The following is a 26,733-nucleotide window of genomic DNA, read 5'->3' as shown; positions in this document are numbered from 1 at the left end:
ACAACCTTTAGGACTTGAAGATGATCTTTTTTAAAAATCACGTTTTTACATTTATCAGAGCAGCAGCACATACTCTAAAGCAGCAGTTCTCAACCTGGGGATCGTGATCCCTTTGGGGGTCGAACGGCCATTTCACAGGGGTCGCCAAAGCCCTCTCTCGCCCCCCCCTCACGCCTTCACTCACCCTCACCCTCTGCCTCTGTTGGATTGCCCGGTCGCCATTCGCTTACCCGGCCCACTCCCAATCTATTGCTGCCTCCGGAGTCCCAGCTGATGGCTAGAGGGAAAAAAAAACTTTAAATTCTTGCTGCGGGGCTTCAAAGAGCTAGCTGCAAAGAGGTAAATTCCTGGAGCAAATTTTTTTCCCCCTAGCTATGCTGAAAAGCGAAATTGAAAGTAAAGAGGGTCTTTGCTGCAACGTGACAAAATGAGGCAGAGAGATTTCTTTTTCTTTTTCCTCACCAAAAATGGTAGGTGCAAAACTGCAAACAATGGGAAATTTAGGGCAAAAGAAGAGGTTCAAGATTTTAAAACACAAAAGAAAAAAAGCTCTATTTAACTAGGGAATTGTAATAATTGAGATACTATTAATTGTATATTGTGTTGAAAGCAGAAATGGTTAAGTTTGGAGGAATATATGGGGGAAATTATTTGGTTTATTATTATTGGTAAATATAATTAATTGATTTGTAAGAAATTGGATTGCATGGAAATAATTGGAATATTCATGTTCATATTGATTAATATACAAAAAAGATAAGTTATATAACTAATTGATTTATATTAAAATGTTGCATTTGTATTAAACAACTGTATTACATAATTAACCAATGTGAGGATGGATATAAAAATAGATGACAATGCAAAGGGGTATAATATAGAATAGAAGGGAAAAATTGAATTTGATTAAGATTAGAGATGAGGATGAAGGGTAATATTGGTTTTTTAAAAAAATAGATGAGGAATAAATATGGTAAAAAGGAAATATAGAAATTGTAAATTTAATTGAAATGACTAAACACTGTGTTGGAAGAAACATCCTTCTGAGTTCTGCTCCAAGTGGGGAAAAAGTCACTGGAAACATGGAGACTGCTTGGAAAGATGGTTTAATGGTGGACAGGATCACATGGCTTGAGTTCCTGAACAGAAAAGGGGCAGATACAGTAAATCCTCGGGTTTTTATGCTCTCTCTGGGTTTGCATTTCTTGGGACCCCGAAAGAGTATCCTGATTGGTTGTCAGACTCCCAGGGGGTGGGGCTCTTAACTAGACTTGCTGGCTGATGGTCACATGTGCTTCCCAGGTCACGTGTGGTGAGTTTCGGTTGCTAGATAGGGCCCATTGTATTAGTTTCTGTTGCTATTGTGTTGCAAATGTCCTTTGACAAAGGATTGACTTTCTGCCTCTGGCCCATTAACAAAGGGTGGGGGGCAGGAAGGTGGGAGCTGCTTTGTCTGTAAAATATGCTTCTCCATTTCTCATCCAGGGAAATATAATATTCTGCCTTTTTAATATTTCCCAAAATATTTCATTCTTCTAGGAAAGGGGTGGGTGCTAACTTCCTACAACTGTTTAAATTTGTGAACCGGCCAAATACTCTGTTCAAAGAAAATACGTTGTATGTTTGTATGTGTGTTTCTAATTATTGCTATTTATTGCTATTTGTTCTCTTTTATTCTTTAAAGTTTAACAATTCATTCTTTATCTTAATATCTTAATATTTGTTTGGGGTTGACTTTCTTCCCTTTCATCTTTTTTATTGTACAGCAATCTTTCTCCTCAAACCTACCACCTCTCTTTTCTTACTTCTTACTTCTTACTTTCTCTTCCTCCCCCTCTTCTTCTCCTCCCTACTTCCTCTTCCTTTCTCCTTCTCCTCCTCTCTTCCTCCCTCTCTTACCTTCACTCCTACTCTAATTTCCCTTCCCTTCCTTTATCCCTCTCTATTGCTGTATCCTTTTATGCATAGGGACTACTCAGAGGGCTGAAAAAGTTATTTTTGACTGGTCCTCGCACTTTTGACCAGTCCTCGAACTTACGACTGTCCTCACAATTTACGTTTTTGCCCTATCTTGTCACCATGGTGAAGAGAAGCAGTTGTGAAATGAGTGACACGGTTGTTAAGATGCTGCACAGGCATAAATGTGAGGATGGTCATAAGTGTGAGGACCAGTCAAAAGTGCGAGGACCTGTCAGAAATGACTTTTTTCAGCCCTCTGAGTAGTCCCTATACACATAGCCATGGCCACCCGGTCACATGACCAGCTAGCCACGCCCACCCAGTCACATGACCTCCAAGCCATGCCCACAAAATAAGCCACGCCCACAGAACCGGTAGTAAAAAAATTTAGAACCCACCCCTGGTTGGGGGTCACCACAACATGAGGAACTGTATTTTTTTTTTTATTGCAAAAGTTTTACAATTACATTTTCACCCCTTTTTCCCCCCCACCTCCCCCCCCAGACTTCCCAACCTCCCTAACCCTCCCTAACCCTCCCCTCCCCCCAGACTTCCCTATAATATACTCATACTCATAAAAAACCCTTAATATAACACTTATATATAAACTTGAACCCCTCCCTCCCCTGTATAATTTTTCTCTTTACCTCATTACATTAAAATATTTCCAATACATTATTTTCAAATAAAAGCTATTTGATACTTTCTAGTTTGATATTTGTTCTGTACATATTCTATCCACCTTTTCCATTCCCGTTCATAAGTCTCTTGTGAACAATCTTTTAAATATGCTGAAATCTTCGCCATCTCTGCAAAACTGGCCATCTTCAAAGTCCATTCCTCGATAGTGGGCAAAGCTTCATTCTTCCAATATTTACCTATCAACAATCTTGCTGCTGTTATCATATACAATATCAATTTTGTTTCACCCAATGTAAAACCCTTAACTATACCCAATAAAAACAGTTGTGGAGAGAATTGAATTTTTTTCTTCAAAACATTCTGCATGACCCACCAAATTTTTATCCAAAAAGCCTTAACTTTCCTACAGGTCCACCAAACATGATAATACGTAGCATCCAAACATTCACATCTCCAACATTTTGGCTGAACATTAGGGTACATACATGACAACTTTTTGGGATCTAAATGCCATCTATAAAACATTTTATAGAAATTTTCCCTCAGATTCTGCGACTGTAAATTTAACATTCTGAACCCAAATTTTTTCCCATGTTTCCAACATCACTGGTTCTTCAAAATTTTGTGCCCACTTAATCATACAATCTTTAACTAATTCAGTTTCTGAGTCCCTTTCTAGCAAAACATTATAAAGCCTCTTGATATGCATTGGAACTTTCTCTCTTATATGTCTAACCAATTCTTCCTCGTGCATCATAATACCAGTTTTTTGGTCCTCTTTCCATCTCAATTGTAATTGATTATATTGTAACCAAGTTAAATTAATCCCTTCGTCCAACAGTGTCTGCAATGTCTTCAGCTGCCATCTGCCCGCATCTGTAAAAAGAACCTCTTTGTATAAAAACCCCCCGAATGACATTATATTTGTATTCCACAAATTATGACCAAGATCCAGCCATAGCGGTATTTTATAATCCCATTTGAGTCGGTGCTTCTTCCAAACTCTCATCAAAGAGTCTCTAAGTATATGACTTTTAAATACTTTATCAACTTTGTCATCATAAAATAAGTAAGCATGCCATCCAAATTCAAGATCAAAACTTTCTACATTCAATATTCCAGCCTTTTTACTTCCAAACCAATCACTTGTTAAAGTTAAAGCTGCTGCATCATAATATAACTGTAGGTTTGGAAGTTTAAGACCTCCTCTTTCTGGAACATCTTGCATAATTTTCAATTTCACTCTCGGCTTTTTCTCGTTCCAGACAAACTTATTGAGTCCAGTTTGCCAGACTTTCAATTGTTTATCACTTTTAAGCACCGGAATCATTTGAAACAAAAAAAGAAATCTTGGCAAAATGTTCATCTTAACTGCTGCTATTCTTCCAAGTAGAGACAGCTGCAGTTTTTTCCACGTCTCCATGTCTTTCTGCACCTCTTGCCACAACACCTCATAGTTATTTTGAAACAATTTCATGTTTGATTCTGCAACCTGAACTCCTAGATATTTTACCTTAGGTACAGTCTCAAAACCTGCCCTCCTTTCAAGCTCATGTTTACGATCTTGTGTCATGTTTTTAGCTATCATTTTAGTCTTTTTTGGATTCAGTCTAAAACCTGAAACTTTACCATAGTCTTGTATAATGTCCTTCATCAAGATTATTGATTCCATTGGTTGTGATAGGGTAACAACCAGATCATCTGCAAATGCCTTTATTCTGTAATCCTCTTGCCTAATCTTTATACCTTTCAAGATATTAGAGTCCCGTATTGTATTTAGCAAGACTTCTAGTGTTAAAATAAATAAAAGTGGGGACAACGGACATCCCTGTCTTGTTCCTTTTTCAATTTTAAACTCTGTTGTCAGACTTCCATTAATAATGATCTGTGCCTTTTGCTCTTGATAAATTGCTGAAATCGCCTGTATAAATTGATCCCCAAAGTCCATCTTTTTTAAAGTCTTTAGTAGAAAATTCCAATCCACTCTATCAAAGGCCTTCTCTGCGTCCAAAAAGACCAGCACTGCAGGAATCTGTTTATTCTTCTCAAGATATTCCAATAAATCTATTACTTGCCTTACATTGTCCTTCATGTATCTACCCTCGATAAATTCCGCTTGATCATCATGAATCACCTTTTGAATTACTGGCATCAGCCTGTTGGCTAGTACTTTCGCAAAGATTTTATAATCTGTATTCAAAAGAGATATTGGTCTATAGTTCTCTGGTTTTTTAGGACCGATTTGTTCTTTTGGTATCAAAGATATGTAAGCTGTTGTCCATGATGGGGGTATTTTACCCCCTTGCTGAATATTGCAAAATAAATCTCTAAGTTGTTCCACCATTTCAGCTTGCAAAGTTTTGTAATACACTGCGGTCAAACCATCCGTGCCAGGAGCTTTGGCTGTTTTTAACTGTTTAATTGCTACTATTATCTCCTCCTCTGTTATAGGATAATTCATTCTTTCCTTTTGTTGATCAGTAATTTTTGTAACTCTTTTATCGTTTAAATATTTTTCTATAAGTCCATTCTGCACCTCCTCTTTAGCATATAATTTAGTATAATAGTCCACAAAAGCTTCTTTAATTAATTTTTGTTGAAAGATTTCTTTCCCTCCAATATCAATACTATCAATAGTCCGTATACTTTGTTTTTTCCTCAGTGTGTAAGCCAACCATCTGCCCGGTTTATTAGCGTTACAAAATGTGTTATGCTTCGCATATTGTAAGTTTGTTGCAAATTGTTCCGCCATAAGCATTTGAAATTGGTCTTTCAAAAGTTTTATAGCACTACGTATTCTTTCATCTGTTGGATTTTTAATAAGTAACTGTTCTTTATTCTTTATTTCTATTTCCAGTTCAGATCTTTTCTTTTGTCGGAACAGTCTATGTTTAGAGTTCATGTAGATAAGTACCCCTCTCATATAAGCTTTACTTGCGTCCCACACAATTTCAATTGGGGTACCTTTATTCAAATTTATTTCAAAAAATTCTTTCAAATGCTTTTTAAGTTCTATTGTATTTTTTTCATATCTAAACAAATTCTCATTTAATCTCCAAGAACGTCTCTCAACCTTGTCCATCTCAATTTCTATCCATACTGGGCTATGGTCAGTCAAAGTTCTTGGAAAAATCTTTGTTCTTTTTGTCTTAACAAGTAAATCATCTGTCAACAAAATAAAGTCAATCCTAGAGAAGGATCTGTGACTGTCAGAAAAAAAAGTGTAGTCCAATTCTTTTGAATTATGTATTCTCCAAACATCTTTTAGTTCCATATCTTCTTTCATGTCAAAAAAGGTCTGTGGTAATCTGATCCTAGACTTTGCCAAACTCTTTTTATCTAATTTAGAGTCGATTACTCCATTCCAGTCTCCCATAATTAAAATAGATCTGTAATCCCATTGCAATATTTTAGTATGTAACATCTTATAGAAATGGTCCTGTTGTTGATTGGGAGCATAAATTCCAATCAAAAGAATTTGGCCATTTGCTGTAAGCAATTCAATTGCTACAAACCTACCATCTTCATCTGCTTCTATAACTTTAGCTGTTAACTTTTTATTTACATAAATAACCACACCATTCTTTTTTTGCGAAGTTGAAGATATAAAATGTGTTCCTAGTTTGGAGTTTATCAAATATTTTTGATCTTGAGTTGTGATATGCGTTTCTTGTAAACAAATTATATCATTATTAAATTGTTTCAAATATGTAAATAATTTCTTCCTTTTCTGTGCTGAATTCAACCCATTAACATTCCAAGATAAACACTTAAACATCATCTCCCTCTTTCTGGAGCAAAGAGCAAAATAATTGAAGGTCATCCGAAAGCTTCGATCTCGCTCCCCCCATGGCTCCAATCTCTTGTGCAGTACTCTTAACTGCCTCCTTGTCTTGTCTTTCCTGTTGTTGTTGTTGCTTTTGTTTAAGTAACTTAGATTGAGCTCGAGTTATACGTTGATCCTTAACTTCAATCATCCGAACCGGGTCCAAAATTGGAGAAGATTCCAGCAAGGGCTCATCCAGAAAACCTCCTTCTGCACCTTGCACTTCCTCTAATTCCTGCTTAGACTGTTCTTGCAATTCTCGTTGAGGTTGCTTCTCTTCACTCTCTTTAATCTCCAAAACTGTAGATGTACGTGGAGATGGTGTTCTTTCCTTAAGAATAGTAGTATAGAAGTGCTGTGCCTTCTCCACGGTATTCAAACGGTATCTTTCTCCCTTGTATCTGAAAATTATGCCAACTGGTGCGTCCCACCGGAAAGGTATCTGTAAATTTTGCAATTCCTTAACAAGAAAGCCAAATTCTTTTCTAGCTTTCAGCATTTTAGGAGACAATTCTTTATAAATTCCAATTCGTGAGCCCCCCACTTGTACAGAAGTGTAAAAGGATTTTTGCAGGATATCGTTTCTTATTTCTCTATCTGTAAAATATATGACCACATCTCTAGGTAATTGTCTTTGTCTGGCCACCCAGGAATTGACTCTGTAAATTTTGTCTATTTTGTGAAAAACCACATCAGGAATAACTTGTAGAATCTTGGCCAGGGCCTCAGAACAAACTTGTCTCAAATCCTGTCTTTCCTCCTCTCGAATTCCTCGAAGCCGTATAGCAAACTCCATTGCCCTGAATTGTATCATGACAATCTCGTTTTCAACTCTTTGCATTTTATTGTCAACATCAGCAATTTTATAATCATGTCTTTCATCTTAACATTAACTTCTGATTTAAGTTCTTCAACTTTAAAATCAACTTTCCCAATAAATTCTGCCAGGCCAGATGCCACTTCTGATATTTTTTTGGTCACCTTGTTTTGGTTCTGTTTCACCATATCTTTAACTTCATTAATTTCCTGCATAAATTCCTGATGTGATTTTTGAAGTTTATCATCTATCTCCTGTTGAGATTTTTGAAATTTATCATCCAAAGTTTTAGAAATAAATTCTTTTAAATCTCCCACATCAAATTCTTTTTTCTGAGTCTGTAGCTGTTGAGCAGGGGGAAGCTGCGTTTCATGTTTGTGTGTGGGGGATCCCCCCCCTGTTGCCTTCCCTTCCTGCTTCTTTGAAGCCATCCTGCCACGTGATCTAGTTTTTCTAAAGAGGGAAGTTCCTTTTCCTTTCCCTCCTGCACAAAGACTTCTAAAAAAGTCCCCCAGATTTGATCAAATAAAGGTTGAAGTAAAGCAAAGTCAAGTATTGAAAAGGGAGAAATTTTCCACTTGTTTCTCTTATTACAAACAAGGCAACTTTGTAGCAACTTGGAAACTTTGTAACAAAGCAAGATAACTTCACCAATCCACACTCGCTGGCTCGTTAACTCTAAGGCTGAGCGCCATGTTTTTTCAAAGCACTTTCACTCATTCGCATTTTTCTCAGATTAAAAAGTCAACAAAGCGCTAATACTTGCGTTTCCAAGTTTCAGGATTCAGGTAGTTTCGCTATTTATTAAGGCTGGTTCTTTTCGCTTTAAGTTTCCTGCAGCCGGCTTGTTCTGCAAAAGCAGAATCGTCCCACGTCGCCCGGAGTTTCAGCAGGTTGGGAGGGAGCCACGCCTGTTCTCTCCCCAGAAACTTCCCTGGGGGGTTACAGGGGCTCGACCTGTGCCCTGCGATCTCTACTTCGTCAATCCTGTGGATTTTGAAGTTTTCGAGCCGCTTCTTCGTCGCGAAGCGGCTCTACAGGCGGCGGGGCTGGCGGAGCTTCAAAAGGCACCGCCGTCGCCGAAGACAGGGAAACCGGAAGTCAACATGAGGAACTGTATTAAAGGGTCGCGGCATTAGGAAGGTTGAGAACCACTGCTCTAAAGAAAAGTATTACATATTCACATAAAAATTATAAACATTACATCTTTGTAATAAAAGCCACATTTATTTATTACCTGCCAATTAGTATTTGCATATATTAGCAATACAGTGGTTGGCTCATATTGCAGAACATGATGCTTAACTGATAAACCGTTAATTTGATTTCTGTTTTGAATGCTAATTGAGTGTGCAAATTCCATTTGCTTTATGTTGGAGAGGAAGAGATTTCTGGGTTTCCAAGAGTCAACTATTCCCTTCTGGTTTCAAGGTTCCATTTACTCTTGCAGGAAGCAGACCAGCGGTGGATCAACACAGTGGCCCAAGCTTTACAGCTGATGAACTCTCTCTTCGGCCCATTCACTGAGACTTATGGAATTGGGCGGTGTGCCAAGGTGCGGCCAGATCAACCCAGGCGGGTGGACTTGCTTAGAGAGCATGTGCCCCAGAGAAATAAATGGCTCTATGGAGGCTGTTGTTGGCTGAGCCATGGCTGGAAGCAAGGAGAAGGGGAGGCCCCAGAACACATTGACTAAATGCAGCCCTGTTTATGTAAAAGGTTCTCTTCCTTCCAAGCTACCCAAAACCTTCCTGAAAGCTTTGCTCTGTGTTGGTAAGATGTTGGCTCTTTTTTGTCGGAACGAAGCAGGCACCTGTCATTAGGGAAGGATCTTGTAAGAGAGTCCTGCCTGTGATGTAACCTGAGGGGACCTGTAAAGTGCAATGGGTTAATTTTTCCTAGATGGTCCATGAGCTTTGGCGTGACATAGCGGAAGAGAGCGAGGTTGACAACATGGATCGGAAGCCAGAGATTGGCCACGTCTTCCTTATAGACAGAGGTGGGTCTGGGGGAAAGGGAAGAGGGAGGTAGTATTCTGCCTAGAAACCTTCCTTGATTCCAGTGGGAGCTCCTGCTAAGCCTTCTTTGAGTGCAGGTGCTGTGTGGCAGCTTTTTGGAGGGGGGGGGGTCATTTTGGAAGTAAGAGACAAAGTGATTCCCACAGACTTTAGTTCTTGGTTTCACATGTCCTGGAAGCTGCCAAAGACTCAAGCAATTGCCAAAAGGAAGAGCAGTGCCACAGGAATTTCAGAGAGAAGCAGCTGTTGTGTCTTATTTTGAGCAAACAGTTTATTGATGAGCTTGAAATTGGTAGATAAAAGTGGCAAAACGGTCTGCTCGACCCAAGCAGAAGCTGTTCTCCAGCTTCAGATCACTGTTCTTCTACCCTGCCCATAGATGCTACTTTTGGCTTCTGAGCCGGGCCTTGTTACAAGAGAGGCCTCACGTTTATCTCTTTTTAGATGTGGATTACGTTACAGCCCTTTGTTCTCAGGTGGTCTATGAAGGCCTGGTGGATGATACCTTCCGCATAAAATGTGGTGAGTTCCTCCCCAGCCTTGAGCCTTTGGCATTGGCATCTAACCTTCCAGTTTCTGAGGGCTAGATTGGAGGTATCCAGAGGTTGCCATCATCCAGAATAATTACTGGTCCTGGTAAACTGAGTGCCATGGGCAAGTGACTTGAGCAACCCACTTTCTGCAGGAAGTGTGGATTTTGGTCCAGATGTTACCTCCTCTGACCGAAGCATTAAAGTCCTGCTGAATTCCCAGGACAAGGTAAACTTTCTCTGCTCTGAGACAGAAGCCGTTCAGGAGTTTCTGAGAGCAGAAGCCAGATGGTTGGGAGAGTGGCAAGGGGCTTCTCTAGGTTACCATGGTCTGGCCTGCATCTCTCTACAGGTGTTCAGCAAAATCCGCAATGAGCACTTCTCCAATGTGTTCGGTCTCCTGAGTCAGAAGGCACGGAACCTGCAGGCCCAGTATGATGTGTGTAGGCTAGAATGGGGCAATAATGGCCACAAGGGGTGGATTTGTGGCTGGCCCAGCCTGTAGGAAATGTCTCTCTTCCAGCGACGACGGGGAATGGATATTAAGCAGATGAAGAACTTTGTCTCCCAAGAACTGAAGGGCCTGAAACAAGAACATCGCTTATTGAGTCTCCGTAAGTCCTCTCAGCCGGGGTGTCCTAGGCAGAGGAATCTTAGCAACAAAACCTCCCTGGACTTTTTGCATGGCCCACTGCCCCATCCCAGCCAGATGTGGGCTGCAGAGCCTTTGCAACCATTCTGTAAAACCCATCTCTGGCCTCGTCCCAGCAGGAGGATTTCAAGCTGTCTTTAGTTGTTAAGACTCAGTGCTGGAGGATTCACGGGCAGCTTTAAGTGTGTTCCAGAAAATATTTTCCTCCTCGTGGTTTGACCATCTTCCTCATATGTGCAGATATTGGGGCCTGTGAGTCCATCATGAAGAAAAAAACCAGACAGGATTTCCAGGAACTGTTGAAGACGGAACATGGTAAGAAGGGTTGTACAAGTGAACTGGCTGAATTTGATTATGGGATTGGAGTTGATTACTGAATGTGGGAAGGTATCAGATGACAGAAATTCTCTGAGAATCATTCAAACCAGTGGGAAGGTTAGCAAGTGGGCAGGAAACAAGAAGAGTCTTTTAACAAACAAGTTGGTCTTTTCAGGTATTTATGGATAAATGTATAAGGAAGTCTCTTGGCAACAGCAGAGGTTTGCTGGTTGTGGACATGAACATTCATGTCATTTTGCATGCAGTAAGTTCTGTGTTGCTGACTGAAAAATTGGTTCATCTATAGTGATGTACCAAGCATGGAAATGAAAATGTACTAGAGATCAAGGTAGTTGTGTTTGACAGGGAAAATAGAATGAGTAGTTGCAAGACACATTTATGGTAAAGACCAGCTCAAGGAGGTGAACCTTTGCACTTTGGAGGAATGTTTGCAGATGAGAGGGAAAGGATGCAGAAACCTTAAGACCTTCAAATGCTGCATAAGGGAAGTGGATCAGATTTATTTATTTTTATTTATTTTATTAGATTTCTATACCGCCCTTCTCCCGAAGGACTCAGGGCGGTGAACAGCCAAAGGATAAAACACAAGAATACAAAATTTAAAATAAATTAAAACAGATTAAACAATTTGGCTCAATTTTTAAAATATCCCATAATTAAACAAATTAAAATTAGTATTTAAAATTTAAATTTTAAAATTTAAAAAAGGAGAAGATTTAGGCCAGGCCAGCTTGATGGAATAAAAACGTTTTAAGCGCGCGGCGGAAGGTGCGCAGATCCGGGATCTAACTATCTGATGTAGTTCATTGTATGGAATAAGCAGCTGGAAGGGCAGAAAAGGACATTGATTCCAACTTCCTTGTTGCTGGGAGTATGAGGAGAAACATCAAAAAAACTTGAATGGGTGGGTGGCAAAGCCAGGACTGAAAAGCCAGGCCTTGGAATACCTAGCCCTTCGGGGGTCTGGTCTTGCAGAGGAGATGAATTCAGATCAGGTGCAAAAGAAGTGCATGAAGGAAGAGGGGAGAAGACAGGCATATAAAGTGGGGTAAGCATGGTTGCAAGGAGAGGAATGGATGAAGAGCTGTATTAAACAGTTTTGGTATCAAGGATTTAGTTAAAAGACTTTTAAAAATGCCTTTATATTTCCTTGGCTCACCGCACTTCACATAATCCTATCTCAAAGCAAGGTTGGAATCAGTGCATTGAGTGCTGATCTTGGGAGTCTCCATGTGGAAGTGGCGAAGGTCCACCTCCTGCCATCCTTGGGCACTGGCCTGATTCCAGATTCTCAGCTTGAGGGTTGGGCTGCTTCTGGCAGATGGTTTATTGTCTTTGGATGCTTCCTTTCTGGTAGCTGGAGGGGCCTCATGAGGAGGGGAGGTGCTAGGAGGCAGAGGCCATGCGGGGGGTCTTTGGCAAGCAAGAAAGGTGAGAGAGAGTCTGGGCCTGGCTTTGCTTTCATCACTCTGTTTGCTTGGCAGCCCTTCTAGAAGGGTTTGATATCCGGGAGAGCATCAGCTTCATTGAAGAGCACATTGACCGGCAGGTGAGAGGAGGCTGGATCACAGGGGAATGAGGAAGTGGCCCAAGCCAAGGCCTGGGGAAGGCTGTCCATTGACCGGTTTCTCCTGCACTCTTCCGGAAACAGGTCACCCCTATTGAGAGTCTGAGGATATTGTGCCTGTTGTCAATCACAGAGAATGGTAGGTTCTGGTTCGGGAGGGAGGGCTGGGTCAGGCAGGCCCTGCTGTGCCCCTTGACCCCACGTCTTCTGCCTGCTTCCCCAGGACTTTCTCCCAAGGACTACCGCTCCCTGAAAACCCAGTACCTGCAGGTGAGGCTCAGACATGTGGCCCTCCCCTGGGTGGCAGAGAGGTCCCAAGTCAGTTTTCTGAAGGTGCAGCTCTGCCCCCCTTCCCCAAGATGATCTCTTGTTCTGCTATGATACCGATCCCTGCCCATTGGCAGAGTTATGGACCAGAGCACCTTCTGACCTTCCATAACTTGAAGCACTTGGGGCTCTTGACGGAGCAAGTGTCTGGTGAGACTTTGACGGCTATGGAGAACAAAGTCAGCAAGCTGGTGACGGATAAAGCAGCAGGTAAGGGACCTTGGGATTCTGTTGCGCCCTGGCTCCTTCTGGGGAGGGGCAAAGAGATGGGTATCTTCAGTCCTCAGGATCCTTTTCCCCTTCCTCCCCCTCCCCAGAGAAGCTCTCGGATGCCTTCAGTTCACTGGCCAGGAAGAATAATTTCCGAGCTATAAGCAAGAAGCTGGGCCTGGTGAGTTCATGATTCAGTTAAGGCAGGGAGGGAAGAGGCCTCCAGTTGTGACCACCTGTTCCCTTGCAGATCCCACGTGGGAATGGAGACTACGACCTGAAAGTGCCCCGGGACATGGCCTACGTGTTCAGTGGCGCCTATGTGCCCCTCAGTTGCAAGATAATGGAACAGGTGCTAAGAGCCTTTGGACTGCTGGGACTAATGGGGGTATTTGGGGAGGGCTCCTTTTCTCCCTTGGCAGCTTTGGCTTGACTCTATTCTATCTCAGGTGCTGGAGCGGAGGGGCTGGTTGGGCCTGGAAGAGGTGGCGAGGCTGCTCGGGGGCCATGAATTTGTCACAGGCAAGTGGCTGGCTGGGTCTGCTGCTCCTGCTTGTTAAGACGGGGGTCCTGTTCCCACAGCCGGGTCTCCATCCAGGCATGCTGCCTGTTCTCCTCAGTGGTCATGGTGCAGATTTTATTATCAGCAAAAGTACTGGCATGTGTCCTCCAAGATTTGTGGTGGTGATTCAATTTTGCTAAACTGTCTAAAAGGCAATATCAGCAGGAGAATTGGGGAAGTTCGGAGAGCTGCCAGGGTCCTCCCGATTCCCATTCTGCCTCTGGGAGGTGCTGATATGAAGGAATCATTGTTTGGACTCTGCTCTGAGCGGATCCAGACCTAAGGAGGACGTGGAAGAGAAATCACGTATTGGTCAATCAGATGCCTCCATAGGCATCTTCCAACTGATCTGGAGGCATGGATTTAGGTACTTCTCCTTGCAGCTGCAGAAGAGCCTAGACCTCCAGCCTCCCAGCAAGTCATCCTGGCAGTCTTCTTAGGAGGCTGCACCTTCTCTGAAGTCGCTGCTCTCCGCTTCCTTGGCAGAGAAAGAGGTATGAGATGCACCCAAACTGGGGTAATGGTTGGCGGATGCATGAGGTGTACCATTCTGAGCCCCTGCACGTAAACTTTGTGGTGATGTAGGTTAGTTTGAAGTGAGGGCCCTGCTTCTAGCTATTTTGAAAGTAAACTTGAGCAAATAAAGAGAAAAAGTAAGCTTTTTGTAACTGGTTTCCCCTCCGTGTCCAGTTACACAGATAAACCAGTTGGTGGTAGCTTCCTGTCAGGCTTCTTTTGGGACTGTGTTTGGAGTCTTTTGGATTTTTGTCTTGCTCTTCTTTCAGGAAATCAAGCAGCTGTAAATAGCCTCCCCCTTCAGTTCTTAGGATAGATAGGTTGACAAGGGGCTTGAGCTGGGGTCTTGGCATCATTGCCATCCCTTGGCAGGGAAGCCTTTTGTTCTCTGCAGGGTCACCTTTGGTTCTTGCTTCTCCACCAGGGCTCCGGTTCATCATCCTGACGACGGCCATCACCAACAATGCTCGCCTGCTGGAATCCACCATGGAAATGAAGATGTGACCGCATCCAAAGCAAACTGGAGGCAAAGGGATGCTTGAAAATACTCCATAGATTGAAAAATCCCTACATGCCCCCTCCCCCCATATTTTCAGCCTTCAGCAATCTGGAAACCTTTCTCCTGCAATAAATGGGTCCGTGTATAATGCACATAAACATCGTGCCAGAAACCACAGGAATAACAAAATAAAAGATTAATTGATGTAATTGCTACTGGTCAATTGCCTATCATGCGGCTTCCTGTTTAATTGATGCCTTTGTGCCTGCTCGCTCTCATCCTCTCCCTTTCCCAAATCAGAAACGCTCCCAATTCGTTCCCTTCTAGCGGAAGCTGAAGCTAACTAAACTGGATGGACATTTGAGGGGGGGGGGCAACTGGGAAGGAAAGGACAGAAAAGGCTACAAAGTGTCCACAGCCTCCAGGGTAACGGAAGCCTCGGGGGAAATGGCCAGGGGGAGCCATCCGGCAGAAAGGCCAGAGGTCCACTCATCTTCAGGGACAGGGCGCTGCTTTTCGCACGGATGCCTTAAACGGCCTCACATCTCCGGCAGTTCCCTATCTGGTGAAAGCGCTCCCCCCGCTCTTGACTAGCTTGCAGCGAGCCGAAGGCGGCCTGGCGGGTGGAGCAAAGGGAGGCCGCTGCCGTCCCTCCCCCTCAGCCGTGGCCTTGCAGCTTTCTCGAAGGGCTTTCGGGCGGTTTCCCAGCGTCGCCCAAGGCTTCGGGGTTTCTAGGCTCGCGCCACGAACGGGCTGCGGGGCGACTCGGGCGGCGCTGCCCCAACCCGGCGAAGCAGCCCGGCCGGCCCTGAGGAGCTGCGGCGGGGCGGGGCGGGGCGGGGCGGCTCCCGTGCGAGGCCAGCAGCGACGCGGGCCCGGCCTCCCTGGCCCCGCCCACAACGGTCGCGGAAGGGCGCTCGTGGGCGGGTCCTGGGACGAGCCAATCGCGGCGCGGCGGGGGTTTGAATCGCGGGGCAGAAACGGTCGGACGGAGGTGCAGCGGGCGCGGAGCCGCCTGGCCGGCCGAGATGAGGCGCAGGTGTGAGGGGGCCGGGAGGGGGGGCGCGGGGGCCGTGGGGGGGGCCGGGGCGTCCGAGCTGACGGCCCCCGTGCTGCTTCCCTCCCTGTACAGCGAGGTCCTGGCCGGCGAGTCGGTGGCCTGCCTGACCCAGGCGCTGAGCCACCTGCGCGGCATCTGGGAAGAGATCGGCATCCCGGAGGAGCAGCGGCTGCAGCGCACCGAAGTGGTCAAGAGGCACGTCAAGGTGAGCGGGCCGGGGCCGGGGCGGGGCGGGGGCTCATCGGGGGCTGATCGGGGGCTGAAGCGCGCTCTTCTCTCCCGCGCCTCGCAGGACCTGCTGGAGCAGATGGTGGCGGAAGAGGAGAGCCTCCGGGAGCGGCTGCTGAAGAGCATCGCGCTGTGCCGGAGGGAGCTGGCCGCGCTGTGCCAGGAGCTGCAGTTGGCGCCCTTCCAGGTGAGTCCGCGTGGCGATGCCCCCCCCCCCCGCGCTCCGCCGGCCGAGCCCACCTGTGGCCTTCCTGTCTTGTAGGAGGAGGAGGAGGCCACCATCCTGCAGCTGGAGAAAGACCTGCGCACCCGGGTGGAGGTGATGCTCAAGCAGAAGCGCGAGAGGCGGCAGGAGCTGCGTGTCCTGCAGGAGCGCGACCAGGAGCTGGCGGAGCTGCTAGGCCGGGCGCCTTACAGCATCGGCAGCAGCGAGGCTGTGCCCAGCCTGGCGGACCTGGACCACTTCCGGCGCCACCTGGCAGCCTTGGCAACTGAGAAGGTCTGGGCGTCTCCAAGAGGGGGAGGGGGGGTGGCGGCTTGGTGCTGATCCTTTCCTTTCCCCTTAGGAGCATCGGCAGGCAGAGTTTGTCCACCTGAAGCAGCAGGTTGTCCTCTGCATGGAGGAACTGGAGCGGGAGCCCAGCACCACCTTTGAGCGAGAGGCCATGTGCCAGGATGCAGGCGCCTTCTGCCTCTCCCTGAACAACTTGGCTGCCTTGAAGGATCTGCTGCAGCAGGTTGGGGGAATGGGCTGCGAGGGGGCACCCACCTACCTTCCTTGAGTTTTCCTTGGATCTAAGGCTGTTCCTTTGCTGTCTCCCAGCTGGAGGACAGGAGAGCTCAGAAAGAGGCCGTATGTGAAGAACTGCGCTGCCGCATCCTGATGCTCTGGGACTGGCTGCAAGTGCCTCCCGAAGAGAGAACCGCCTTTGCTCCGTACATGGAGGGCTCCAGAGCCAGCATTATGGACACTGTAAGAGGCTGTGCTCCCCTTCCTGGGTACAAGGGTCCTGCTGGCTCCTGGGGGTCCAGGAGCAGCACTCTCCCCTACATTCCTATTGAAATGCCAGGCATCAAATAAGCCCTTTCTTCCTTGTGTTTCATTGCCTTGATTCCCCTCCCCGCTGCCTCTTTTAGCTGCACCTGGAAGTCGACCGCTTGGAACAACTGAAATGCCAGAATCTGCAGAAGGTGGTGGAGGCCATTCGGGCTGAGCTGGCCGCTTATTGGGACAAGTGCTTTTTTGGGGAAGAGCAGAGGTGCTCCTTTGGCCCCTACTATGAAGGTAGGTTGGGGACCAGTGTTGAAGGTGAGTGAGGCCATCTTCAGTGGCCCTTGCTGCCATCCCTCATGCTTTCCTCCTTCATAGACACCTTCACTGAAGAGTTGTTGCAGCAACATGACAATGAGCTCACACGACTGAAGCATTATTACAAGACACATCAAGAGCTGTTTGAAGCAATCCACAAGTGGAAGAGAAGCTGGTGTCTCTTTCAGGAGCTCGAGGTAGTTGTGAGCCGGGCTGGGCTGGGCTGGGCTCAGCTGCCTCTCCAGGCAGCAGGAGACTCACCTTTTCCTCCCTGTAGAAAAAAGCCACCGATCCAAGTCGCTTCACCAACCGAGGAGGCAACCTCCTGAAAGAAGAGAAACTGCGTGCTAAGCTGCAGAAGACCCTTTCCAAGGCAAGTGGCCCTTCCCAGCCACCCTCCCCATCCCGTGAACCTGTGGCAGCCCCACCTAAATCTGCCTTCTTCTGGTGCAGTTGGAGGAGGAGCTGAAGGTCCAGGTTGAGCTGTGGGAGCAAGAGCATGCTCAGGACTTCCTAGTAAGTGGGCAGCGCTTCATGGAGCACGTGGCTGAGCAGTGGCACCTCCATCATCTGGAGAAGGAGAAGGAAAGGCAGGAACGGGTGAGTTGGCAACCTCAGCCTTCCACCCATGGCTGTTAGTTTATCACGTCCAACAAGGGTAGCAAGCCTGTTGACTGGTGGGTGTGCTTAGTCCCTCTAGCCAGAGGGTAGCCAGGAGGAGCCATTTTGCCTGCAAATCCATCCAGCAGTTTGCTTCCCCCTCTTCTTAAGGAGGCAGTTCTGGGCTCCCTCCAGCAATGCTGGCCTTTTTGTTTCTTGGTTTGTTTTTAATAGTAATTTTATTAAAGATTACACCATTATATTTTATCTATAAATTTTATTGGCCGCCTGTCTTACCATACAGTTAGATGGAAAAGAATAAAAAAAATACAAAACAAAAATAAGAATAAAGGAAATATGTAAAGAAATGACTTTCCCCTTTAGTAACATTCGCAAATACGCAAAAAAATCTCTTCTCCCCTTATCCCACTGGTTACACACAAACAAATCCATCAGGCCTTGTTACTTCAGTCCTGAAGCCAGCAAAGATCCATTGAAGGGAAAAGAACATGTCTACTTCAACCTTTACTTTTAACAATCATGTTAGTCCCTTCAAATAATATCCTAGAACAGGGGTCTTCAACCTGTGGTTCACTACCAGGCCGTGGCCTATACCTACAACATTTCTTTTCATTTTTCTTTGTCCCTTCTCACCGAATTATTCAAAATATTAACAATTCTGTTCTCTAAATATAGGAAAATTACCCAGATTACTGTCTTGGTTTGTCATCCTTTGAATTATTAAACATGAACCGATTTCTTTTCTATGTCCAGTGAAGCATCTTTTTCCTTGCATTCTTGCCACTTTCAGATCAGTCTCAATCATGCCAAGAAACGTTTGTTCCTCTTATATGGCATCTTTGAAGCACAGTCTATCTACAGAGGCAGATATTAATTTCTGGCTCCATTGTTCAAAAATATCCTTCAGTACATCTAATATTAAAATATTTTGCTTCATTCTATATTAGTAAGTCAAGTTTGAGTGTTCTCCTTTAATTGTAATATTTAATTCCTTCCGGTGTCCAACTTTTTTTTTTAAGTTTTTTAAAAATTTTTACACAAACAGACAAACAAACTATGTATTTTTTCTGAACAGAGTATTGACCAATAGATTTAAACAATTTTTAGTCATTTCACCTAAATTTACAATTTATATATTCCCTTTTTGCCATATTTATTCTCTCTATTTTTTTAAAACCAATATTACCCTTCAATTTTTCTCTTCATCTCTATATTGAACCCCTTAAATTTAAAATCTCACATAATATAATTCCTATCATTTCCTCCATTGTCAGCTATTTCAATATCCAACAGCTTAATACAAATCAATTAATTATGTGGTGTTACAGTCATTCCTTATAAAAATAATAAACCTAATTGTTTTATACCATACATTTCCTTAAATCTTATTCCAAATAATAGACATCTTAATAAAAATAAGTTACTTATATAGCCATCTTTTCTCTTTATATAATGATAATAAACCAGGTAACTTTCCACTATATATTTCCTTGAATCTTCACTAGTTTTCAATTATTTTATCAAACATATGTATTTATACCTTTTCAAACAAATTTTAATCATTTTTACTTTCACCATAATCCAATTAATTCATAATACCTTTTTTCCTTGTTTGATTAGGTTCCAAATATTCAATTAAAAATATTCCAATTGTTACAATTTCCCTAATTAAATTTGAAGATATTCTAGCTGTTATCCTCTAATTTATTAAACTTATTCATATTTCTAAAACTTATCATTATATAAACTCCAAGAATGCAATTAAGAATATTCCAATTGTTACAATTTCCATAATTTTGGTTAAAAATATTCCAACTATTACATATTCAATTGATTCATACATCCATGATTTTCCATTATTTATATTACTTAATTAATATCACCTCAACTTTTTCTTAATATTCATTACATCTATAAATCCTATTTCAATTCATATTTCAATTCTAAATATATATAACATATTCCTCTTTCATTTCTTTCTCCCTTTCTGTTTTTCTTTTTTCTTTTTTTCCCCCTTTTTTTCTTTTGTGCTTTAAAATCCTGAACTCTCCTAGTTTGCCCTGTATTTCCTGTTGTTTTTTTTTTTTTAATTTGATTTATATGCCGCCATTCTCCGGAGACTCAGGGCGGCTTACAGTGTTAAGCAGTGCATTTTCCATCCCTTTTCCCTCTTTCTTGTCTTTCCACTGTTAATCCCAGTGTAATCATTTAAGTTTTTTATATTCTTTCTATTCCACCCTTTTCCCCCTCTTTGTTCCACCCTTTCTGTTTTTCCGTTGTTAATCCCAATGTACTCTTTAAAATTCTCCTTTTTATTGTTACTACCCACATAATCATTTAATTTTCCATAGTCAATCTCGTTGTCTTTGTCTTCTTCTTTATTTTCAGTCTCCATGTCTTGCTTCTCATTTGTTATCTCCTTGTCAGCTTGAGTATACTCTAACACAATTTTTGGATCATCAGGTTTCGGTTCTCTGTGCAACATTGTAATTATTTCCCTTACTTCCGTTTTCAATGACAAATACATCATTTCCATCATTTCCCTAATTTCCTGTGCCATTTTATTCTTTCCAGATTAATATTGTTCCAATTAAAAGTATTGTTATATTCCTCTTTTTTTAATAACCAAAGTCAAGCCGCTTGCAGACAAACAAATCCTCCTTAGAAGTTCTCACGGCTGTTATCACTATCAAAGTCCAAGATTTTTTCTAGAGCAAAAGTTCAGTGTTGTAATGGTCTTATTTCTCCTGAAGGTGTATTACTACATTCCAGAATTCCAATCAGCAGCCTAAAAAAATATCCATTTTGTTTCAATCCATGTTAATAGTCTTTACTAGTTTTTTTTTTCTTTTCTTTTTTACCTTTAAATATGCCAAATCAGTTTTAAAATCCAATCTAAATTACACAGTCCGTTTTTCCCCTCTTATTTTTTTGGTACAAAACTTCTATTACAAGGCTTAGTTTCCAATTTCTTTTTAGTTTTTCTCTAGCATTCAAAAAAGGATCATCTTGCTTTCTTTCCAACCCTTTATCAAGTTATGGGGTTGTATTTCTTCTAGTTTTTAAAGTTCTCCAAATATTTTTATCCAAAAGTCAATTTTCTTTTTGGGTTTTTATCAATTTAAGTTCCATTTTAATCATCTTCCTTCCTTTCCCCATGCCCATTAGCCGCTGTTATTCCGCTGGGGCTCTTTCAAATTTAAAGATCTTCTTCTTCTTTTTTTTTTTTTGCCTATGAGTTGGCTGTTACTCACCTGGCTTCAAAACTCCGTTCAAGTCACTGCTCCAGCTCAATGCTTATCCGGTTGGCCCAGCTTTTTGGCATCTGCAATGGCCACTGCCCCCGCTGCCGAATTTGAGAGAGTTTCCTCTGACCTTCGAGGAACTTGCCTGTTCCTCTTGGTCTTCCGAGGTGCCTCTCCTTCCCCGTCCCTACGAGACGTTCCGGTCCGAAGACCCCTCAACAGTGGCTTGTCAGTCAGGGTTTTCGCGGAGCTCATCAGAGCCGCTATTTCCCAACTGTCTCGCCGCGACGCTTCCGATCAAATCCCCCGGTGTCCAATTTTTTAGAGGGCTTTTTTTCCGAAGAATTCAAAATGAAAGCATTTTCTCATGGGAAAGATTCTTTATAATTAATTCTAAAATTTTATTTCAACTTTGCCTTGTCCTGTTTTGTGACTTTCTAAATCAATGTTTTATTCACCTTTATGCTGTTTATTCCAAAAAAAGAAAGTTAAGTTCTTAAACTTGTATTTAAAACTTTCTTGCTAATGCTGAAGGAGACTCACCTGGTGCTGCAAAGTCTTTCAATCCAAAGGCTCCTGGTAGCTGAAAAGCAGCTAACAAGTAATTTCCGAAAACAATTAGAAAAGGAAGTAGGCGAATGGAGTGACGTGTCAAAGGCGCCAACTGCACCTGGGACAAAAAGCAGTTCAGGGCTGAGAAAAGTCAGGTCCTGCACTTAGGCAAGGAAAACCAAATGCCCAGGTGCAGAATGGGTGGCACCTAGCGAATGTGAGAGAGAGCCAGGTGTCCTAGTAGACCAAGTATGAGCCAGCCATGTTTGGCAGCTACCCAAAAAGCCAATGCAATCCTGCACTAGTGAGGCCACACTTGGAATATTGCATCCAGTTTTGGTTGCCACAATATAAAAAAGATGTTGCGACTCAGCATTGTCTGGGATGGTCTAGGATCCCTGCTTACACAGGACGTAGAAGACCACCGCGGTCCTTTCCACTCCTATGATTCTGTGCTCTAAGATGGATATTCCTTTGCCTCCCAAAGCTCTAAACCCATCAGAGACCTTGGGGTCTCTTCCCAGTGATCCCGTCTTTTGTGGGCTTTGGGACACGCAGAGGAGGGCTCCACCACCGGATGCCAGAAGGCTCCTTTCCCCATGTTGAAGCAGAGCCGGTTCCAGCTGTGCTGCTGAGAGCGCTTGGCACAGAGGTGGTGAATTGGGAGGTCTTGCAACCCCTCCTGCAGCGTCTTCCTCCCCCAACTTCTGACCTGCCCTCTGATTCCAAGTGTGATAGCTAAGCAGCTGGTCCATCTCTTTGATGAATTAAATCCTTTTTTAAAAAAAGTTCGCTTGAGATCACTCAGATATGCCAGGTCCTGTTTAGCTTACTCCATTCCCTTGTCTTTCAGCAACTCAAAAAGTCCCGACAGACGGAGGAGGAGATGCTCTATGGCAGCACCCCCACCAAGAGACGGGCTTTGGGCATCGCCACACCTGGCAAAGCACGAAAGGTAAGTGGGGTTGCCCAGAAGTCAGGGTTTGCCTTTTTACCTCGCATATATAAATGCAGGACAGCTTTTTTCCTTTCCTCTTTAGTGTCATCTTTTCCCTTTGTGGACTTTTTTCTCTGGAGCCTGGAGACTCCTGGCCCTTTTTGAGTGCCTGAAGATACCTCAGGTCCACCCCCAGAAAGGGGGTGGGTGGCTTTGTTACTTGCTATATATCCCAGTTAGAAGGGTTTTTTTCTAAACAAATGTAGTTTTAAAAAACTGGGGAGGTTGGAGGGCATCTCTAGGATACAAATGCCTCCCAACAGCATTATCAGGTGCAAGGTACCAAGGACGAAACGATGGATTGCTCAGGGTAGTTTCTTTATTGCTGTTCACCCATAAAGAAAATCTTGCCAGGCTAAAGCACCTTGGAAAGATTTAGGGAGGATCCCTGCTGGGCCTCTTTCTGCACACCAATGACTCAAGGCTGATCTGCCTCCAAGTTCCTTGGGAAAGGCCCCCACCCTCTTGCAACTCAGCACCAGGTTCCACCAGAAGCATACAATCCATCCTTGCACAGGGACACATTTCAAGGTACAATTGAGAAGAGCAACCAAGATGATTAGGGGGCTGGAGGCTAAAACATGAGGAACGGTTGCAGGAAGTGGGTGTGTTTAGTCTAGTGAAAAGAAGGACTAGGGGTAAGAGGATAGCAATGTTCCAATATCCGAGAGGCAGCAGCCACAAATAAGAGGGGATCAACCTACTCTCCACAGCACGTGAGGGCAGGGCAAGAAGCAGTGGGTGGAGGTTCATCAGAAGGAATCCAACCTGGAACTAAGGAATTTCCTGACAGGACCAGCTCGCCTCCATTGGGGTCTCCATCACTGGAGATTTTTAAGAAGAGATTGGACAGCCATTTGTCCTGAGTGGTATAGAGTCTCCTGCTCCTTCTAGTAGACCTCCATGGTCCCTTTTCAACTCCCTTATTCTGTTATTCTGAGTCTACCAGTAAAATTATGCCCTTGCTCAGGTTTCTAATCCATTTTCTGTGCAGCTGAAGGTATTGCAATGTAGAGACATGTAGATCTGAAAGTGAGAACTGATTAGCAGTACTTTTCCCTGGAAACGGCCATCAGATATTTTTTGCTTTGCACCAGGGACCACTTTCTTTCCTAACACCTGGACTTTTCTTGCAGCTCAACACTACCACCACGACTCCCAACAGCACCATCCGCTCAGCCCTGAGAGGTTCGGTGTTAAACTCCCCCGGATGCCACCCACCCCTGTCTGGAGGCAAGGTAAAGAGTCCAGAGGGAGGCAGCCTCCCGTCCCATTCCAGCTCTGTCTGAAGGCCAAGAGGCAGGAGAAACTAAAGGAAGCTCAGCAGTGGGACCTGGGCAAGTGCAAAAGTGGCGAAGTGTGGAAGTGGAAAAATTACAAAATTAGGGGAGAACTGTAACAGAATACCGTAAACTGCTTAGAAATGAGAGAACACAGAGATTGCTTCCTGGAGAAGCTGAAGGGGCTCAAGGTCCTGGTGTGTTGTCAGCTGGCCTGACACCATTGCAGCACCCAAGTGCTACACAGGCTCCGGGTGTACTTGGCAAGAGGTCTTGGCCAAAATAGAGGTTAGCCTCCTTGGGCGGGCTGCTGCCCAAATCCAGCCCTTTAGCTGTGGTACAGGCCTTCTGCAGCTCAAGGTTTTGGAATGCAGACAAAATTATGCAGAAGGCAAAAACAACATGACAGCTGGGACATTCCTACATTGCCCTCAGCTGTGCCCAGGTGAGCACCAGAGCTCACATAGTGCACACCTGTGGCACTAGGGACTGGGAGGCTGGAAGACTGGAAATACCTTCAGAGCAATTGTTGGAGGAGGATGGAGATTGGCAGTCCTAAATTCCCGGAATAGCTCCACCATGGCTTTGTTAAACATGGCCCCTCCTGTGCCCGTTCCTTTAATCTTCTGGCTGTCCTTGCCCAAAGTGCCACTCCCCTCTCTGCCTGCAGCCTGTCCGGACCCCCATCCGTGTGGTTGCCAAGACCAAAGGCCAGATGGAGCGCAACAAGGAGAACGTGTCTCCAATCAACAGAACAGTTCTGAGCGGTGGGTGTACCCCGACAGCCCCTGCCCAGCGCAATGGCAGTATTTACTCTATTGCCAGCACCTATTCAGCATTTGCGGTAATTCCCTTCTCCCTCTTCTTCCCCTCTGCCCCTCTGTCCCCGCTGGCTCTGGAGCCAGAAGCAGCCTACAAGAGTCGCCAGATGGCTGCATTCCCCATCAAATCCTCTGGCCAATCAGCCCTTGCCCAGGGGCTGGGTGAGTCCCACTTGCTGCTAGGGCTCCTTTTGCTGCTGCTTCCCCTGCCTGTAAATGGCAGTGGCAAAAGAGGGGCCACTGCATGCAGAGAGGGCTTCATGGCTAGAAGCAAGCTTGGGCAGGGCAGCCCACAGTTCTGCCTCCCTCTACCCCGTTTCTTCCCTGCCGCTGCTTCCCACGCCCACCAAAAACCCTTGCTGTTTTTTTCCCTCCCCAGCGCGCACTTTCAGAGGCTTCCAAATCTGAGCACCCGTCCCACGTCCTCAACTCCACGGCTTCGAATCCTGACGGCTGAAGGGGGGCTGTTACCAGCCCTGGATCCTCTCACCATCCAGGGTCCAGCATCAACTGGACCTTCTGGAGTCTGGTTTATGCTGCCATTTTTAACTCTTTTTAATGAATTGATTTCCAAGTTTTGTTACAGGGAATAAAGGTCTAGATGCAGCAGCTGTTCTGGGCCCAGGCCTGCTGCCTTGTTCATGGGGGAGGGTGGGCAGGGGGGAGCAGACAGAGGTTTGCCTCCCTCCTTTCCTTGGGCAACCTTGTCCACCCAGGCCTGCTTTTCAGCAGATGGTCTCCTGCTCATCTTGGGCACAGGAAGTGGAGACACTACAGGGAGTCCTATAAGGATGCATCACCTCCCTCTTCACCGACTGGCCCGTCTCCTGACTGGGCTAAGAGGCTGGCATCCCTGGCACTTCGTCTGTACATTTAATGATCATGGCTAAATTTGCACCTTCTTCACTACAGCAGCCTCTTATTTATTTGTGTGGCTGTTCGCTTGCTCAGAGATGTAGGTGAGCAGCAAAAAATCAGTTGTACTGTTTTGAAAAAGCTGTTTTTTTATTTCTGACTTAGCTCTACATAAAAGATAATTTTATTCTGCATTTAATGTTGTACTTCTGATATGTAAACATTGCTGTGCTGCCTTAAGAAACATCTGCTGCTCATCTCAGAAGAAACCTGCACTGACACACACACCCAAATTTCCTTTTCACGTCCCGAGATCAAGATGGAACTGTGAAGCTGCTCGATCTTCAGCGAAACATCTGTTGGACGTGGCCACATCCTGGTGCCCCAACTGGTCATATTTCCCTGGGAAAAAAGTTGGCCCCACAAAATCTGGCCAAGCCTCCCAAGCGCCTTACGTACCCCAGCCCCAGGTTTAGAGATGGCCAGCGCCTGAAAAAGAAACAAGCAGGGTAAGGCAGCAAGGGCTGCAATGGGGACAGTGGGTAGCGCTGCGAAGGGTAGGTTGGGGGAGGCCATGTAGCCACTGGCGGCAGCTCTGTGGGGGAAAAGGTGTGTCATCTGGAGTGGGTGAGGTCGCAGCTGCAGCTCTACCTGGCTGGCTGCCCGCCCTGGGGCGGTGGGCCAGGCTTCCAGTGCAGCCTCCCGCAACAGTAACTTGGAGGGTCCAGACAGTCCCAGAGCAGTGCCAACATGACACCCTGTGTTCTGCCCCAGCTATGGACCCCAAAGAACACAGCACACATAAAGTCCGTTCAAACCTTAGTTTACTAAATAAACCAGTTTTTTACAACGGCTGTTAATTAACTGCATTAACAGCTGCCAAGTATTCAAACAAGAATACTGAAAGCTTACTGTGGTTGGCAGAATGCCCAGAAGCAATTTGCAGAAAGCTGATCAAGACAAGAAGGTATGTGAACGAAGTTGTTCCCTGCTAATTGCTTCAGTCAGTGTTCCTCCTTAAATAGGCTAAGGGAGTGGCCAATTAGCCCTGAGTCTTACTCTCAAGGAGACCTCCTCCTGAGGAGCCACTCCTGCCTTTTGGCAGCTCTGCGTACCTCTGCATCGAGAAAAGGCTCGTCCTCTTCACTTAAGGGAGGTTTTGAAGGCCCTGACTGAATCCCTGCCTCTGGCACATCTCTAGCCTCCTCATTGTCTGACTCGAGTGCCAGCTGCCCAGGCTGCTAGCGCAGCACACCAGCCTCCTCGCTGTCTGAATCAGCTACTAGCTGCACAGGCCGCTG

At 44.9% G+C, this 26,733-nt stretch overlaps 2 protein-coding genes across 20 annotated transcripts in view; both read left to right on the top strand.

Annotated features, from left to right (window-relative positions):
• Positions 1–14,673, top strand: part of LOC117676231 (vacuolar protein sorting-associated protein 33B) — a 28,302-nt gene extending 13,629 nt beyond the window's left edge. For 7 of the 18 annotated variants that reach the window (XM_087877860.1, XM_087877854.1, XM_087877859.1 and 4 more), the window contains 16 exons: positions 8,695–8,799; positions 9,147–9,243; positions 9,707–9,784; positions 9,948–10,021; positions 10,145–10,231; positions 10,316–10,406; positions 10,685–10,759; positions 12,268–12,332; positions 12,435–12,489; positions 12,574–12,620; positions 12,755–12,887; positions 12,995–13,068; positions 13,138–13,239; positions 13,337–13,409; positions 13,833–13,943; positions 14,390–14,673. In XM_087877860.1, the coding sequence (XP_087733986.1) occupies positions 8,695–8,799; positions 9,147–9,243; positions 9,707–9,784; positions 9,948–10,021; positions 10,145–10,231; positions 10,316–10,406; positions 10,685–10,759; positions 12,268–12,332; positions 12,435–12,489; positions 12,574–12,620; positions 12,755–12,887; positions 12,995–13,068; positions 13,138–13,239; positions 13,337–13,409; positions 13,833–13,943; positions 14,390–14,469 (1,347 nt within the window). In that variant the 3' untranslated portion in view covers positions 14,470–14,673. Of the gene's footprint in view, positions 1–8,694; positions 8,800–9,146; positions 9,244–9,706; positions 9,785–9,947; positions 10,022–10,144; positions 10,232–10,315; positions 10,407–10,684; positions 10,760–12,267; positions 12,333–12,434; positions 12,490–12,573; positions 12,621–12,709; positions 12,888–12,994; positions 13,069–13,137; positions 13,240–13,336; positions 13,410–13,832; positions 13,944–14,389 lie in introns of those variants that run through there. The other 11 variants (XM_060694718.2, XM_060694716.2, XM_087877856.1 and 8 more) reach the window with 5 other exon arrangements.
• Positions 14,674–15,108: 435 nt separating this feature from the next.
• On the top strand, positions 15,109–25,626 carry PRC1 (protein regulator of cytokinesis 1). Of its 2 annotated transcripts, none has more exons than XM_034435601.2 (14): positions 15,109–15,503; positions 15,597–15,729; positions 15,817–15,939; positions 16,015–16,251; positions 16,319–16,489; positions 16,576–16,725; positions 16,890–17,037; positions 17,122–17,258; positions 17,339–17,434; positions 17,515–17,661; positions 22,333–22,434; positions 23,613–23,714; positions 24,427–24,523; positions 24,957–25,626. In XM_034435601.2, exons 1-14 carry the CDS (start codon positions 15,493–15,495, stop codon positions 24,983–24,985), a joined length of 1,683 nt encoding a protein of 560 aa, XP_034291492.2. In that variant the 5' UTR covers positions 15,109–15,492; the 3' UTR covers positions 24,986–25,626. The 2 variants fall into 2 exon arrangements, with proteins under 2 accessions (XP_034291492.2, XP_034291490.2); XM_034435599.2 differs by having other exon boundaries at positions 24,427–24,600.
• Positions 25,627–26,733: the final 1,107 nt, after the last annotated feature.

Source organism: Pantherophis guttatus, chromosome 13, assembly GCF_059756535.1.
Source record: "Pantherophis guttatus breed Tessera chromosome 13, ASM5975653v1, whole genome shotgun sequence".
NCBI lineage: Eukaryota > Metazoa > Chordata > Lepidosauria > Squamata > Colubridae > Pantherophis > Pantherophis guttatus.
Note: the sequence above shows the minus strand (reverse complement) of the source record. Positions and strands in the feature narration are given on the sequence as shown.